The sequence below is a fragment of the Dasypus novemcinctus genome, chromosome 24 (genome assembly GCF_030445035.2).
Source record: "Dasypus novemcinctus isolate mDasNov1 chromosome 24, mDasNov1.1.hap2, whole genome shotgun sequence".
Classification (NCBI taxonomy): domain Eukaryota; kingdom Metazoa; phylum Chordata; class Mammalia; order Cingulata; family Dasypodidae; genus Dasypus; species Dasypus novemcinctus.
This window is the reverse complement of record NC_080696.1, coordinates 49,394,491-49,412,255: the sequence shown is the minus strand read 5'-3', so window position 1 is coordinate 49,412,255 and position 17,765 is coordinate 49,394,491. Positions and strand designations below refer to the sequence as shown.

At 50.4% G+C, this 17,765-nt stretch overlaps 2 protein-coding genes across 3 annotated transcripts; one reads left to right on the top strand and one right to left on the bottom strand.

The window, feature by feature from the left end:
* Positions 1-149: 149 nt before the first annotated feature.
* Positions 150-12,917, top strand: ACOT8 (acyl-CoA thioesterase 8). Of its 2 annotated transcripts, none has more exons than XM_004469864.5 (6): positions 150-363; positions 1,643-1,779; positions 6,071-6,296; positions 8,200-8,357; positions 8,821-9,015; positions 10,001-12,917. In XM_004469864.5, the coding sequence occupies exons 1-6, from the start codon at positions 242-244 to the stop codon at positions 10,093-10,095; spliced, it is 933 nt and encodes a 310-aa protein (XP_004469921.1). In that variant the 5' UTR covers positions 150-241; the 3' UTR covers positions 10,096-12,917. The 2 variants fall into 2 exon arrangements, with proteins under 2 accessions (XP_004469921.1, XP_058143130.1); XM_058287147.2 differs by having other exon boundaries at positions 153-363; positions 10,305-12,917.
* SNX21 (sorting nexin family member 21) lies at positions 5,485-15,807 on the bottom strand. The gene is made up of 4 exons (XM_004469860.5): positions 15,657-15,807; positions 15,206-15,461; positions 14,598-14,755; positions 5,485-11,616 (listed from the first exon to the last, which is right to left on the bottom strand). The coding sequence occupies exons 2-4, from the start codon at positions 15,453-15,455 to the stop codon at positions 10,942-10,944; spliced, it is 1,083 nt and encodes a 360-aa protein (XP_004469917.1). The 5' UTR covers positions 15,456-15,461; positions 15,657-15,807; the 3' UTR covers positions 5,485-10,941.
* Positions 15,808-17,765: the final 1,958 nt, after the last annotated feature.

The following is a 17,765-nucleotide window of genomic DNA, read 5'->3' as shown; positions in this document are numbered from 1 at the left end:
CCCAACCACACGCTAGATTTCCAGATTGGCACTTATTTTCTCCAATCTTTAGACAAAGCTGGCCCCACCCACCCTAAGACGGACAGGAGCACCGGCCAATCAGAACGGGAACCCCGCCTCCCCCGGGACCGGCAGGGGACTTCCGATTACTAGAACAAGCTGCCGGAAGCTACGGGTTCTGGTTTAAGTCTCCGCGTACGACGCTCAGCAACTAGTTCGGGGCAGACAGCGAGAGAGGGGCATGTCGACCGCGCAGGACCTGAAGGACAAGCAGAGCTGCGGCGGCGATCCCCCCAGGGACCTCTGCAGCGTTCTGGTCACCAGCGTGCTCAACCTCGAGCCGCTGGACGAAGATCTCTACAGGTAGCCGGCCTCACCTGGCTCGGGGCCCCCCCATTGGGACAGAGGCTTCTGATCTCCACTGCCACCACCCACTGTCCCCCGGCTTCGGAACCAGGACGGGCTCCGCGCGGGATGCAGGCTCTGCCGCGTTTGGGAGGGGGCTTGTCCCTGACAGCGCTGCCCCTACTGAGGCGGCTTCTTTCCTCACAGTTCACGTTGTGAGTGCGCAGCGCCACCCCTAGGAGTTGCTTCTGATCTGGACAAATAAAGTGGTGGCTTGATACCCTACCCGGAAGCCTGCCCTCAGGGGTCGTGTCTTTTAGGGGAGTCAGCCCAGAAAAGGCGGTGATTTGCCCTAGGGTATTTTGCTGTTTCATACTTAAGCCCCTAGGTTCGCAGGTCGCAGATCCTTGCATTTTCCCCCACAGCTGCCAGCTGGTGGGGTCTGGTAATTCATTAATCCTAAAACCTGACCCTGCTGCCTCTTGCCCTCTGGTTTGTAAGCTTTTCACTGCAACTGGTGATGTAATATCTTTGGCCTCGGAAGCTCCTGCGGGCTCTCTCAGTATTCTTTTAGGCTTTAACCTCTCTTCCTTAAGGTAACAAATTGCAAACAATGACCTAGAGGGCTATCGTTTGCATTGTTATGGAAAATGAGCCCTGGGCCTGGGCCTTGGGAATCTTGAAACCTAATTCCTTAAGCTTCCACAAGGCTCAAGCATTGGGGAAGCCTTTTCACCTCTTGGGGCCTCAGTTTACTGATCTGTCCATTTTAAGAGTTAGACTTATTTGATGTCTGAGAGCCCTTCCAGCTCTGAATCTGACTGGAGGAAGAACTGTGCTATTGTAGTTGATGGTTTGAGTGGTAATCCTTAATGCAGTCCACCCCCAGCTCAGCCTTTGGGGTTCATTTTAGTTCATTCAAGGCGTGAGAGTCTTCTGCTTTACCCTGATACAGGGAGTAGAAGAAACACTGGACTTGAGGTCAGAAGACTCACATACTGTCCAAGATTTTCAGTGTATAAACTGTGACCTTGCTCAAGTCACTTTCCCTCTCTGATCCATGTCCTCTTACTGTAAAACAAGGGGGTTGATTGTTATCCTTAGGTGGGCTTTGGATGGTCATGAAGGCTGTAAAGTTATATGCAGAGTGATGCAAGGATATTTGCCATGGCTTTCACCAGATTTTCAAAAGGATCCCAAACCCCACTGACTCTCAGGTCTGCACCAGAGGCATGCTGAGGGCTGTAGGATTCAGCCTAGCATTCAAGTCTTGCCCACTTTTTCCCTCTTTGCACAGAGCAAGGCATTACTGGTTCCCCACCACCCAGCGGCTGTTTGGGGGTCAGATCGTGGGCCAGGCCCTGGTGGCTGCAGCCAAGTCTGTGAGCGAAGATGTCCACGTGCACTCCCTGCATTGCTACTTTGTTCGGGCAGGTAAATCACCCCATCCCTGCCCTCAACCCTGTCCAGGTAGCCCAGCAGCCACCTCATCCTGGCCTTGGGAGCCTTACTGAGGAGAAAGGGGAAAAGAGAGAAAGGGAAGGGTAGAGGGGAAAGGGAGTAAGAGAGTCCTTAGGGGAGCCACCCAAAAGAGGACTGAGGCCCTGTGCCAATAAAGAGCATTGGAGTTCATACCTGCTGAGATTCAGTGGGTTCTTGTCATCTGGCCCACAGTTACACAAGACTGTGTTGCTTATTTGCTCCCTCTGGGTCTTTTCTTTTCATTCTTTACACACCTGGTGCCAAGCACTGTGCTAGATCCTCAGAGAGGTACAGTAACCACTGATAGGGGTTTGGAGGTAGGGCAGTTTGGCTTGGAGAAACGATCACCAGCCTAGGAATCAAGAGAGCCTCGTTTTCCTTTCAGCTTTGCCTACAATTAGCCTTGACCTTGAGTAGGTTACCTGCCCTCTTTGAGGTTTGGCTTACCCTATCTGTAAAATGGAGAAGGGGAGGGGAGAGAAGGGATTGGACCAGGGGAATCTGCTTATAGCTCTGGGATCAAGGACTGGAGAGAGGGCAATCTTTTTAAAGCCCAGCACTCTTGTGAAAAACATAAAAATCTCACTTGCTTTCCCTCCCTCCTCCTCACCCCTAGGGTGAGTGCCCCCAATTTAAGAGTCACTGACTTATGCATAGGCCCACCAGCTGAGAAGGTTTTGTGGAACTTTACATTCTGAGATTTGTATAAAAAAACAAACAAACACAAAAAAATAATTTTGGCTTTCCCCCTTCATTTTACATATATAAGGTGTTATAATAATAAGTATACTTTTTCTTACCACATTACCATGTCCCCCAAATCCCATCCTTGTATTGCCTACTGCTCCCTGAAAATCTTTTTTGAAGATTTCTCCCCATCCCTCATTTTGTTATTTTATTTTATTTCCCACCCTCTCATTCTGCATTCTCTGTGTCTGTTTGTTGTGTATTGGTCTTCTCTTTTTTAGGAGGCACAGGGAACCGAACCCGGGACCTCTCCTGTGGGAGGGAGATACCTAATCACCTGAGCCACCTCTGCTCCCTGCTTTGTTGTGTCTCTCATTGTGTTTCCTCCCTGTGTCGCTTGGTTGAGTCATCTCACTGCGTCAGCTCACCACACCAGCCCATCATGTCAGCTTGCTGCCTTTTTTTTTTTTTAATTTCTCTCCCCTCCCCCCCCCCCAGTTATCTGCTCTTTGTGTCCATTCGTTGTGTGTTCTTCTGTGACCACTTCTATCCTTATCAGCGGCACTGGGAATCTGTATTTCTTTTTGTTGTGTCATCTTGTTGTGTCAGCTCTCCGTGTGTGCGGCGCCATTCTTGGGCAGGCTGTACTTTCACACTGGGCGGCTCTCATTACAGGGCGCACTCCTTGCGCGTGGGCCCCCTGCATGGCACAGCACTCCATGTGCACATCAGCACTGTGCATGAGCCAGCTTCACATGGGTCAAGGAGGCCTGGGGTTTGAACCGCGGACCTCCCATGTGGTAGACGGACACCCTATCCATTGGGACAAGTCCACTTCCCAGCTTGCTGTCTTGCTGTCTTCTTTAGAAGGCACCAGGAACTGAACTTGGACCTCCCATGTGGTTGGCAGGAGCCCAGTCACCGAGCCACAACTGCTTCCCATCCCTGAAAATCATTGCTATAAAGTATTTCAGTAGTTACCCCATGCCCAGTCTAGCTCTTACCTGTATGCTAGTTGGAAGCAAATATGTGCTTTATTTTCCAATTCAGTTGTAAGCTGCAAAGTTGTTGGCCTTTTGATGATATAATCCTTCTGGCCTAGCTAAAGACTTGTTTCATTCGTTTTCTTTTATTTGTTTTGTTTTGTGGAGGTAGGGGCCTTATCTGATCCCTCTGAATCTGTTTCTTTACCCTGTAATAAAATAATTATGTGAGCCTTTGTAGGTAAAGCATCTAACTCAGGGCCTGGCACATTGCATATTTTTCCATAAATAATAATTTTTATGATGAACTTATAATTAAAATTTGCATCATACAGAGAACAGCCATGTATGTGATTTCAGAAGTAAACATGAGGGGTGGGCACTCCTGCCACCATTCTATGCATCAAGAAACAGACCTAAAGAGTTTCCATTGCAGTTTCTACAACTGCTTAGGAAGGCAGAGCCAGGATTTAAACCTGGGTTTGTGGACCATGCCTTTCTCTGTTTTTTTTTCCTTTTTAATTTTTTTTTAGGTACCAGGGCCAGGGATTGAACCTGGGAAATTTGGGACCTTTTATATGGAGGTAATGAACCTGAGACCTCCCATATGGGAAGCAGGTACTCACCCCCTTGAGCCACATCTGCCCCCTCTTTTTCTCTCTTGGGAGAGAATTCCAAATCACTGGAGAGCTGCCAGAGTGTCTGCCCCTAGTGCTGGGGGAAAGACCTTGTTCTTTGGAAATTCTTCTCCCAGGGGCAGCATGAAATGAGCCATGCCCAAGCTACCATTTCAAAATTAATCATCAGTTATTTGTTCCTCTAGCACCTTCTGAAAAGGCTGCAAGACAGCTTAAAATATGCTACTACTATTAAAAATCAGGGAAGCGGATATAGCTCAAGTGATTGGGTTCCCACCTACCACTCGGGAGGTCCTATGTTCAGTTCCCAGTGCCTCCTTAAGAGGATGAGCAAGACAGCAAGCTGACGTGACGGGCTGGCGCAGCGAGCTGACACAACAAGAGACACAAGGAGGAAAATACAATGAAAGATACAAAAAAAGGGAGTGGAGGTGACTCAAGCAATTACGCGCCTCTCTTCCACATGGGAGGTCCTGGGTTTGGTTTCTGGTACCTCCTGAAAACAGGAAGATGAGCACACCACAAGCAGACACAGCAAGTGCAAACAGCAAGGGGCGGGGGGGATACGTAAATAAAATAAATCTTAAAAAAATAAAAAATAAAAAAGTACAGGGAACAGATGTAGCTCAAGTGGTTGAGCCCCTCCTTCCCATGTACAAGGTCCCTGGTTTGATCCTTGGTGCCTCCTAAAAACAAAACAAATGAAAAAAAAAAACAACCCAGGGAGCCAGTGTAGCTCAGTGGTTGAGTGTGGGCTTCCCACATAAGAGGCACCAGGTTCAATCCCTGGCCCTGGTACATCAAAAAGAAAAGTACCAGGCTAGTAGTAAAAGGGAATTAGGGGAAATGATTATACCAGAAAACTAGGCTAAGACAAACTGTTGCAGTTTTATGCGAAATTTAGTTCTTAACTTCCTGGCAGCAAGGCAAAAAAGGAAGCTCTCTTATGAGTTTGTGAGGTGACCCTCTATCAAATGCATTAAATATTATAAGCAGTGATGATGTTTTGATATTTTTAAATAAGAGATAGTCCTTATTAAAAGAGGGGTACTTGGCTATTTATCATATCAATTCTTTTTCTAAAGAAATTGGGAAGAATGTCAATCAGTTGGGGTTTTTTAAAGTATTTCTTTGGGGAGATAAAGTAATGTAATACAGGGATCATCTGACTTGGTACAGTTTTAGAGCTTAGAGAATCTAAAGCAGGAACCAACAGACTTCTTTGATAAATGGCCAGGATGGTAAATATTTTAGGTTTTATAGGCCATACAGTCTCTGTCATGACTACTGAACTTTGCTAGTGTAGTGTGAAAGCAGGCATAGATAATACCTAAACAGATGAACATGGCTGTGTTAAAAACAACTTTATTTACAAAAGCTGGCAGCAAACTGGCTTTGGCCCACAGGTCGTAATCTGCTAATCCCTGATATAAAGGAATGGTCTGGACTCATGACAGGATCCAGGTCATATACACAACCAGACAAAGGGTCAGGGTATTTACTTTAACACTTACTGAGTACTTAAACTGTGCCAGATATTATTCTAAACATTTTACCACTATGAACTCATTTAATTCTTGTAAACATCTTGTAAACATTCTCGTAAACCTGTGAGTCCCATTTTTGAGATGAATTTACTGCTCAGAGAGGCTAAGTGACTTTCCCAAGGTCACACAGCTACTGAGTGGCAAGAGTTGAGATTTGAATGCAGGGAATCAGGCAATGCCCAGATTGTTCTGTGCTGCTGACAGGGAGGAGCTTCACCCACACTGAGAGAGATGACAGAGGCTGGTGGTTTCTCTGTATGCCTGGTATCCACCGAACTGAGAAAACAGTGGAGGAGAAGTGGCAGAAGTACCTGTCTGGCCATTGTGATGATGACAGGGCCTGTGGGACTGACTCAGGGGCTCACCATGTCCCTTGTGCTCACTGCAGGGGATCCAAAGATACCAGTGTTGTACCAGGTGGAGCGGACGCGAACAGGGACAAGCTTCTCGGTGCGCTCTGTGAAGGCCATACAACATGGTAAGCCCATCTTCATCTGCCAGGCCTCCTTCCAGCAGGCCCAGCCCAGCCCTCTGCAGCACCAGTTCTCCATGCCCATTGTGTCCCCACCGGAGGAGCTGCTTGACTACGAGACCCTCATTGACCAGTATTTAAGGTGAGCAACCTGGAGGCTCCAGAGTAGTGTTTCCGAACTGTGGTTGCCACCCATTAGTGTGTCATGGAATCCTTTAGTGGGTCTTAACCAGCATTTAAAAAATACAGACTAGAAAAGAAGATCTTGGAGTATACTGTAAGCAGTAAGAATGCTTTTGTGAAACTTTACATTCAGTTGTATGGGTTTCTGGTCTGTTTGCATGTGCACACACACGTACCAGGTGTAGTGGGTCATGATGGGAAATGTAGGACTTATATCCAGCCAGTACAGCGGTGCCACAGGTTTACTAATTGTTAAAAATATTGCAGTACTTCTGTAACCACTTGGTAAATAGTCACCTCTCCAGCCCCTTAAGTGATCCCATTTTCTCCCTCTGGGTCACCCATGATCGAGCGGCTTAGGGTGGAGATTCTCTAAGGTCCGGTGCAGTTCTAAGCCTGCATCTGTTCTGATTAGTCACAGCCTTTTCCTTACTGGGTATTTTTTATACACACACACACACACACACACACACACGGAAAGCAGGTGCTCAACCACTAAGCTACATCTGCTCCCCCGTGTTAAATATTTTGATTATCACCTGATAAAATGTATTTCTTCCTTGGGTCACAGCCACTAAAGTTTGAAAAATGCTGGTGCAGGGGGAAAAGCTCGGGTCTGGACAAAGGACAGACACATGGATTCTGGGCAGGATTGTGCCTCTGTTAGTGCTCACCTCCAGTGACTGCCTAACGCCCCAGCCTCTCGTGGCCCTACTCTCTTCATTCGTCCTGCCTACTTCACAGCTTTATCATCTAGATAGCTTCTTTGCCTAGTGCTGAATGCTGGAGAGGCAGCATGGAGTGATGGGACCGATGTGGCTTTGGAAGCCCGAAAGGCATGGATCAAATATAGACTCTGGCCCCACTAGCTGTGTCAGCTGGGACAAGTTGCTTTTCCACGCTAAGCCCTCAGATGTAAAATGGTACTAACAATGATTTCTCATAAGGCTGCTGTAGGGATCAAATGAGATAAGAGATATAAAGCACTGAGTGGGTTCTCAGTAAATTGTAGTTATGCCACTGTTGACAGAGAGGAATAAGCACTGATAGGTGTTCAGTATTTAACAATTATTTGCTGAAATGAAATTAAGACATTGTTCTTAAGAGGCCCTTCACTGTCTGAACTAGCCACTGGACACATTGGCTATATTAATTTAATTAAAATTACATAGAATTAACAGTTCTGTTCCTTAGTTGCACTGGCCACATTTCAAGTGCTCAATCAAGGTGTGGCCAGTGGCTTCCACAGTGGACAGTACAGATTAGAAAATTCCATTATCACAGAAGTTTCTATGGGACACCACTTAGGAGGATCGGAATGAAAATGGCGGTATCCATGAAGATACCAGTGGTTGTGACCATGGGGAAAGCTTCCCTGGAAATGTGCTCCTTCCTTCTGGGGAGACAGTGTTCCCAACTGCTTCAGGTTAGTTGGGCAGCCCATTGCCTGAATATCTAGATTAGTGAAGTGGTTAAGGGTACGAACTGTGGAGCCACATGGCTTGGGTCCAGATCTTGACTTTTCCACTTACTAAGCAAGCTACTTGGCCTCTCTGTACTTATTTCATTTATCAGAGGGGGAAGATGAATCTTCTCCATAATGTTTGCTGTGAGTAGTATGCTATCACAATCCACATTTTGCCGACAGGAAAATAGGCTCAGAGAGATGATATTAATATAGACAAGGTCACATGGGTCATAAGTAGCAAAGAAGGGATTCGAACACTATGCTATTCTGCCTGGCGTAAGTGGAGGGGAGCTTTGGGTCTAAGTCAGGAGTTCCTGTGGAGGAACAGAGGGGGTCAGCACAGATGAGAGGCTCCCCCTGAGTCTCCCCTAGTCCCTCTGCCTTTTACTTCCAGGGACCCTGACCTCCAAGAGAAATATCGAGTGGGGCTGAACCGAACGGCTGCCCAGGATGTGCCCATTGAGATCAAGCTGGTAAACCCACCCACCGTGAGCCAGGTGCAGAGCATGGAGCCCAAACAGATGTTCTGGGTGCGAGCTCGAGGCTATATTGGTAAGAGGCCCTCACCGACCAGGGTAGGTGCTCCCATGGGTCTAGGCCATCATGTCATTTGCCCTGCATGACCTCGGGCAGTTACTTTCCCTCTCTGGGCTTGTTTTCTTATCTGCATGATGAGAGAGCTGGCCCAGCTTCTCACCAGGGCCTCTCAGCCCTTTGCATGGGGAGAATGGGGAGATGACTACAATCCCAGTGTCAGCCCTTTCTGGGGAAGGCAAGGCACTGCGAAGCATAAGGTGCCTTTGTGCAAATTGGAAAAAGGCCCCTGTTCCCGGGCCCAGGGTGAGAAACTTGATGAATGGAACTGGATTTCAGTCCTCACTAACCCCCAACCCTCTCATGCTGTGGACAGTCTGCACATCTGTGCATGGCAGCCCCTTTCTCTCCCACCTCCCTGCAGGTCCTTGAGCCATAAAGCCCAGAAGCCCAGGGCTGATGGCATTGGGACCTTTTGCAGGGGAGGGTGACATCAAGATGCACTGCTGTGTGGCCGCCTATATCTCAGACTATGCCTTCCTGGGCACAGCCCTGCTGCCCCACTACTTCCAGCAAAAGGTGCACTTCATGGTCTCACTGGATCACTCCATGTGGTTCCATGCCCCCTTCCGAGCTGACCACTGGATGCTGTACGAGTGCGAGAGCCCCTGGGCTGGTAAGTGTGGGACCACGTAGGGCAAGGGCACCGACGCTAGGGTGGCAGGAATCCCAGCTCCTTCCCCGGCTTTGGCATTCTCATCTTTAAAACAGGGCGGGGCTCTATGAAGGGGTACCTTTCAGCTCCAAACTTCTATAGTGTGCTGGAAAGGTTGAAGGAATGACTCACTTTATCTCAGAGACCAGTTCTAGCCCTAGAACTATTTCAGATTCTCTGTATGATCTTAGGCAAATCCATTCTCCTTTCTGAGCCTCAATTTCCCCATCTAAACAAATGGGGGATGTCATTAGAGTAATGGTATATACCATCAGACTACCACTTGGGGCAGCCTTTTTGTTCTCAGATCCACCCTAAGATTCTGACTCAGCAGGTCTTGGATAAAGCCTAGAAAACTGTATTTTAAAAGAAGCTCCCTAAGTGATTCTGTGATTAACCTGGTTGGGGGTCAGGACACTCAAAACCCCCCACTTGGACATCCTTGTATGGGATAGTGAAAAACCCACTCACTCATCTTTGTCTAGACTCAGGTTCCTTCCCCAAGAAGGTACTTTTCAAATGAAGAAAAGCGTTGCTTTGTAAAACAGAACCAAACTTAAGAGTCACTCTATACTCAAGAGATACTCTCAAATATCAATAGCCTCAACATACGGGATTAACAACCTTGAACTGAGGACACTTGGTTTAAGGTTTGGCCCTGATCCTTAAGGCCAAGTTCCTGAGCCTCTCTGGACTTTAGTGTCATTATCTGGAAAATGGGAGAATAAATGCTTGCTTCACTTGGCTGTGGTGAGAACCAAGTGAGCTATGCCGTGTAAGGGAAATCAGTAGTTTCCTTTATAAACATCAAACTCCACGTAGGGACGGCTCTAGGTTCTTTTCTTCTCTTTGGGGGTGGGGTTGGGGACATCTTTTAAGAATTCTCAGCCTGGAGGACCTTGTCTGATTTTAAAAAGGGAACTGATGGATTTCCTAATGTGTCTAGAGGTGGAGCAGATCTGCTTGGCCAAGCTACTGAAGAAGACTGCCCTCAGAGCTCCTCCTCCTGTGATCTTTTTGAGGAAGCCAGTAAACATGTGAAAGTACTTACCAACAGTGGGGTTCCTGTGTGAGGGGTTACCCCCAATGACTGACTGTGATGGGCTCTAAAGGGGTACTTAGGGATTTGAAGTGGCCACACACAACAGTGGTTCATTTGTGAAAATGCCCTGGGCCAAACTCTTCACAAAAAGCACGTTTGGCTGTGCTGAGATAGAGAGAAAGCAGTTCTCACCCTTCTTGCCCAACAGGTGGCTCCCGGGGACTGGTCCATGGACGGCTGTGGCGTCGGGATGGGGTCCTGGCTGTGTCCTGTGCCCAGGAGGGTGTGATCCGACTGAAGCCCCGGATCTGAGAGCAAACTCTAGCCACATGTACCAGCTTGGCCTGGGGCTTCAAGGATCTCCCTTCTACCCCCACTCCCGAGCAAGAGTTACAGTCACGGGCTGGGCCTTCTATGCCACACATCCAATAAAGAGACTGGTACCACTGGAGCAGCTGGCCTTTAATCCCCAAACAGCAGTCATCTTGGATTCCTCAACTCCAGGACTCCAGCAGCAAAGTCTCTGGCCCTGTGGCCAGGATGCCTCTCAGGAAAGAGAACTTCGACCCTGACTGGGGCACCCCCCACACCTGCTCCTAAGCTGGAAACGCTGCACCCGATTTCCTTCCAGCACAGTCCCAGGCAACTCTAGCCAAACTTTCCCTTGAACCCAGCTGAACAGAAGCAAGTTTCCTCAGACTTCTGCAAATTCTTTTTTTCTGTAACTTCTAGGGGCTCCCAGCACACCCTGCTGCCTCCCAGCTGCTGTTTGTGTTCTCATTAGGTCCATCTCCCCACCATGAGGTGGTCCCTTTCCCCACTGTGGCCTTAAGTGTAGGCAAAGGTTAGTCCAGCACCTCCTTGATGAGCAACTCTTTGAGACTAGGGGGTGGCGTGGGGGTGAGGCCTGCCTCCTGCAGGGCCTGGAGCTGGGCCTCTGACTGACGTTTGTCCAGGCCTAGGCGCCAGGAAAGCCGGACATGGGCCTCCAGGAAGGGTGCCAGCAAAGGGTGGGGGCTCTTGTCCCCCAGCAGCTGCAGGGCCCTCTCACAGCACGCCCGGGCCTCCCCTGGGTCCTCCAGCTCCTGGTGGCAAATGGCCAGCCCAGCCAGGGTCAGCAGTGGGCGGTCAGGGCAAGAAAGGGTGCCCAACTGCACCTGCAGCTGCCAAGCATTGGCCCAGAGTGCCAGAGCCTCCCGGTAGAGGCCGGTGCAGGTAAGGCTCTGCGCCCGCCGCAGCTCAGGCAACACGAAGAAGTCCTGTAGGTCTGGGGCATGGCGCAGCTCAGGTACTGCCTGCAGGTGGCCCAAAAACTGCTCAAAGGCCCGGCTGCGGCGGGCAATGGTCTCTGCAGTAAAATTTCGGCGCAGGCGTTTACGGGGGAAGGAGATGGCAGCCATAGGACCCCGGAAGTGCCGCTGCAGGCTTCGGTGCAACCGCTCAAAGTCAGAGTAGCGGCGAGAGATCTGGGTTGGCTGGCGATCGGGCGGCCCTGGGCCCATCACGGCGAGGGTGTAGAGCTGCAGAGAGGGTGGGTGTCAGGACAGGTGTGAGTTGTCCATAGGCCCCTTTCCTTCCCCAGCCCCACGCTTCCAGCTCTGCTTCCCACCTCTTCCCGTTTACCCTGGGACTGGGCTCAGGAGGGTGGGACCTGCTAGGGCAGTAGCGAGGGAGCCCAGTCCCATCTTACCTGAGGCTCGTCTGAAATGACCCAGGCCCAAGGCAGCGCAGAGAGAGAAAGACAGAGATGAGCTTTAGTACCAACGGCTGCTGTCCCTTTTGCCCCTTCTAGGCAGTACCCATTCCCATAGAGCAGTTGGCGCTTCTGACAGCTCCTCTGAAACCCAGGCTGGTCTCCTGGGCCCCTAAACCAACCTTTAGGACCAGCTTGGAGCTTGTTTCACTGTGGACACACAGCCCCCACATGCCTGCCAGGTTATCCAAACCAGACCCAGAGGATGGGTCTTCAGAAGCCCGTTCTTCAGCCCAGGAGAGCTGCCACCTCACGGGATGACTTCTGGCAGGGCATTTCCCCTCTTAGACTAGGTCAGCAAAGCCTGGCACCTGTGCAGGTGTTGCTCTCCGATGTTTTTAGGTGGTGTGTACTAGAATAAATAATACTAAATCACAGGCAGGAAGTGATTCCCCCTTAATTCTTTTTTTAGTCTTTCTGACTACAAACCTAAGGTAGGGGGAAAAAAAGCACTTCTCCAAACATCTCTAACCTCCAATTTTAGAAAAGAGCCGGAAAGCAAATCTCAGGTCTGGGCCTTCTCAAGCAATAGCATCCAGGCAGGATTAATTAGATACTGTTTTGTTTTCACTGCTTTTATTTTTATAGGTAGCTTCTTTTTAAGGCATGTGAGGTTTTCCACACATGGTAGGGCTGTAAAGTTGTCTTTTAACATAAATTTATTTAAGAAAAAAAGAACATTTAAAGAAAAATCATTAGGACAATAATGGTAAGGGTGGTATTTAGGTATGACAAGAATCGTGAAGGTGGTACTGGAATGACTGAGGTTTGGGAAACATTGGACAAGATGACCTAAGCTTCCCCCCAGGCCTGAGAACTGAATATGGATTAACCTGTAATAATGTTGCCTCAAAAGATTTAAAGGGGGATTAGCAAGTGTTAGGTGTTAAAGGCATGCTGACACCAGACTCAGATTTTTCTCTCCAATTTGTTCTGTAGAACTGCCAGTGTTATTGCCACCCCTGTTCAATTAGGTTTGCCTACTTGAACATTCTCTTGAAGATTCAAGGTGTATGGTAATACAAAGTATTTAAAAGTCTCACAATAAAGAAACCTATTTTATTCTAACTCTGCATTCTCAAGACATACTGACCGCAAAATCTTTTTTTTTCCCCTTCAAGGAACAATTATTAACATTCCAGGAAACCAATTTTCTGCAGAACATACTTCAAACAGCGCTGGTCTATAATAGTCCCTTACGTTTATCTAGCTTTTATTTTTATCTTTAATTAACAACCAAAAACTCCATTATACATCTATGATCTCATCCTTGTAATGTCCCATCCCCACCAAGATAGGTAATAATGACTGTAGTTCCATTAACAAGCACTTACCCTGTGCCACGTGCTGTGCCGAGCACTTTACATGTAATATTTCATTTAATCATCACAACAGCACTGCAAGGGGTCCTTATCTCTGTTTGACAGCTCAAAGAGGGGGCAAAAGGCTTCCAACTTGTTCTAAGTGATGCAGCTGGTGAGTAGCCCAGCTGGGATTTGAACCCAGGGAGATCTGATTCCAAAGCCTGTGCTCTTAACCCCCAGGAGAAGTCAAATGGGGATTAAGGTCCTCATTGGCCAGAGGAGGTAATCTGCTTCCCCAATCATATACCAGGTCAGACTCTGGCCACCCTGTTCCATCCTGCCATTCACCTCCCATCCAGACACCTGGCCACCCCATTCTTCCCTCCCTCCAGGCTGCTCCTTGGTGCCCACATCATGTGCATGACCCTCCTCTGGCACCTTCGCCCTCAACACCCGAGCATCAGTTAGCCCCTGCTCAAATTGGAGGAGTCTTCCCATGGGCATGGCTCTGTTTACTATCAGCAGCCGAGAGGGGCTGAGAGGCGCAGACGTTGGACAGGGAGGGCTCCAGGGCTCCTTCCTGTTGAGGCGGAGGAGGGTGAAGGGGAGGGAAGTGAGAGGCAGGCCTGGTGGGGAACAGGAGCTGGTAGACCTCATTCTCCACGTCAGTGCCTCTGCACAGCTTGGAGAATGGGGACTCCAAGGCCTCTCCCCTGTGTTGTTCTTCACCTTAACCCCTTCCGTCACTGTCCCTCTGAATCTAGCCAGATTATTCTGTACAGGATGGGTACTTGAAAATGGACTCACCTGAGTTGGAAAGAAGCCACTTCAGGCCCTAGATGCCAGCTATTTTCAATCCAAAGTAAAATGCTACTTCAGCTACCACTTCAGAATGCCAGGCACGATGCTAAGAGCTTTCTATGCTGTCGCATCTCATTCCTGCCCCAGTCCTCTGAGTAGATACCATTATCACTATCCCCATTGTTCAGATGAGGAAACTGAGGGTCATCAAGTTCACACAACTCACCCAAGATCAAACATCTGGTAATAAATATGATTTGAATTGCGGTTGGTCTGGCTCTGACCCCCATTTCCTTAACCACTAACGCATGGAACTTGGATCTTAGGTCGGACCGAGATAATATCCTTACCTCCCTATCTTGCTACAGTTTGCAAACGTCTTAGCTCATGCACCAGCTCTCAGTTTAAAAACCAGCCTGGGGTGGGAAGGGTCATTCCATTATCCCCACTTTGCCCAGCCTTGGAGAAGCTCAGTAATTTGCCTGAGGACTTGCTCAAGTTACCCTCTTTGGCTTCAGTTTCCCCATTTGTAAAACAGACCAGCCGTTTCTAACTGCACAGCCAGAGGTCCTCTCCTGGAAGTTAACATTCTTCCCTTTAAGCCACAGACTTATAGCCTAGGGGTTCTTGGACCCTCACTCACCACGTACTTGGAGGGTGGGTCCTTGACTACATTGGCGCTGGTCACCTCAAAGAGTAGCCGCTGGGGTGCCAGGGTGTTCCGGGACTTCTTCCAGAAATCCTGCAGCTGCCGCGTTAGAAGCTGACTGCCCCGTGGCCCATCAGACTGGGGACTTCCTTCTGTGTACACACACACCAGTCAAGTCACAGCGCCTGGGGCCAGGACCGATGTAACCAGGTATCATGAATCCCTCATTCTCCCAATCGGTGTCAAGAGGCTTTATCTTCACTTTACAGAAATGGAAACTGAGGGCCAGAGAGGTGCCGGGTGCCAAACAGTGCCTAACACATAGTTAACGCAAAAAAAATATATCCCCACCACCAAGGCATCCTCGGCACGTTATGACCACTTGTGTCCCAGGCTCTGTACATGTCATGCTCGCAACAACCCTTGGACTGTTTTTTTCTTTCAGTTGATACAAGGAAAAACTTGGCTCAGAGGTGTGACGCTCTCAAGGTCACACGGCCAGAGGTGGCTAGGGCACTTAAAGAAGTTTCGGCTGGATCAACACTGCTGGGATGGAGGCCTAGTCGAGCCCCAGGGTTCCCGCCCCATCTCCCCGCACTCGCCTGCGTCTTCACCGGACTCATGGTCCCCGGCGGGCAGCGGGTCGGAGCCGGCGTCGTCGTCCTCGTCATCCTCGTCCTCGGCGCTGGTGAAGCTGAGGGTGCCGCTGAGGCGGGAGGACAGGCCCTCGGCGTCGTCGTCCTCCAGCTCCGAACTCTCCGGGAACTGCTCGGCCTCGGCGCCGGCCGCCGCCTCCCCGGGGCCGTCGCCGGCCAGGGCGTGCCGCAGCCGGTGCAGCAGCCGGGAGGCCATGGCACCCTGGGGGGAGCGCCAGGCGCTGGGTGCTCGGCCCGAGGAGGGCGGGGCTCGCCGGGGGCCCCGCCCCCGCCCGCTGGGGGTCCTGCGAGGCTCCCGCCCGCGGCGCCCTCCCCCCACCCACGCCGCCCAGGGCCGCGGTCTTCCTCGCAGGGGCCCTGGCCCCTCCCCACGTCTCCGGGGCTCGCGCGCCTCTACCTCCTGCACCCCGCGGTGCACTCGGGGGCGCGCCGCTCCCCGGGGGTCCCGGCACCCGTCCTGCGGCTCGCCGAGGCCGGCCGGGCTCCGCCGGGCTCAGGCCGCTCCGAGCGCCGCTTCCTGCTGCCGCCCCGCCTCCGGCCCCGCCCGCTCCCGGGAGCCGCTCGGGAATCCCGCGCCCTGCGCTCCGGGAGGGACCTGGGAATCCTGGGTCTTCCTGGGCGATCCTCAAGCCTCGGGAGAATCCCAGGACGCGAGCGCACCCTCCGTGAACCCTCCCACCCCTCCGGCGGCCCCGGCCGTCCCAATCTACCCACTTAGTTTCCACCCAGAGCTCTTTAACTTCCCAAAGTCGCAGGCGACCTTAGGAAGTCCATTTCTCCACCGAGGAGACCCAGGCCCGCGAGGATGAGAGGGCTGGGTGAGTGTCGGCCCTGGCCGAGGTTTCTTCCTTTGTAAAACAGGAACAATCACACTAGTTTTGCAGCCACTACCATCAGCTCGAGTCAGGACCCCAGGGCCTGGCACGGGGCGGGTGTTGATGAAATGATGAGTTACGGAATGTTTATTGTTTGCAGTGTTGACAGGCTTTCACAGTCTCATCTGAGCCTCACCCATAGGAAGTAGCACACGGGGAAACTGAGACCCAGAAGGCTGAGTCATTTGCCCAAAGTCCCACAGCTTTCTAGAGGTTGCTGGGTATGGGGGCTTGGAGCTCAGGTCTCCTGAGTCCTGCCTCCTGCTCTTTTCCCCGCGCAGCAAGTCTGGTCATCTCAGCAGCTCCTCTGCAGCGCCGGCTTTATCTTTCATGCCGAGACCAACACTAGGTCAAGAAGGATTTATTTAAGGCTGCCTGTCAGAAGGCCTAGATATCAATCCCTGGCAGGGCAGATATTACTAGTTATACAATCACATAAACTCTGAGAGTAGCTCCACCCCGTTGGAGCAGGGGAGGAGTGCCTTTGAATGGAGAGCATGCGCCCTGCCTTCCATAACGAGCAGAAACCCGGAGCTCTCACTTCTCTAGGTTCCACTGGGTCGAAGTCCTGTTCCAGGCACTTTACACGTCACATTTCACCCTCACAACATCCTGAGGAGGAGGCTGTGGCTGGACAGTAATGATCCACTTTCGGGATGAAGAAACAAAGGCAGCTTGACTTTCCCAAGATCCACAGCCAGGAAACGGGGCAGCTAGGATTTAAGCCCAAGTTTGTGTAATTTCAAAACTCTTATGCTCTTTGTTCTGCATACAGGCAGGGTGCTGGGGCAAGAAAGACACAGGTTATTCATTCAACACTCACTCCTTCACCAAACATTGGCTGAATAATACCTTGTACTTTGGTGTATGCCTCACATGACTGGGTCTAAAGCAGATGTTCATAAAACCAAAGCTGTCAGAGCAAGAGGGCCCTCAAAAATCTGGGCTTGCATTTTATAGACAGGACATCTGAGGCTCAGTGAGGGGAAGGAACTTATCCTCGGTCAAACAAACAGGTCCCCTGATGTCCTGTCTTGTATTCTTCACTCCTGCCTGCATATGTCCAGTGACAGGGAGCTCATTTCCTCCGGAGGCCACAGGTTTCCATTATTGTTCAACCTTGATTGTTAGTTAGTCCCTCCTTATGTTGAACCGAATGCCATTCAGTTCAGTTATTCTTGCATAGAACACAGCATTTATTGAACATTTGCTGAGTGCCCAGTGCTGGATCCTGGGGGATAAGACAGTGAACAGGAATCAATGTCTGGTCATGGTGAAGCAGAATAGGTGTGCTTGTACAGCATGCTCAGAGCTGTGACTGGGGAAACCACTGGACACCTCCCTGCACCCCCCTGGCCTGACAAGAGGGAAGGAGGAATCCTGGAGCAGGCGATGCTCAAGCTGAGAAAGATGGCAGGGAAGTGGGCAGGTGGAGAGAGGGAAGATGGGGGTTCCTGGCAGAAAAAACAGCATGTACCAGGGCCCGAAGGCTATAAAGGGTGATGTGTGGGGGAGCTTTGAAGACTAATCAGAGCAGGTGAGCATGCAAGGTGGGGAGGGGAGGAGGCGTGAGATCAGAGCAGGGGGAGGGTGGGACCTTGCTTGCTACACTGACTTGGTTTTTGGTTCTT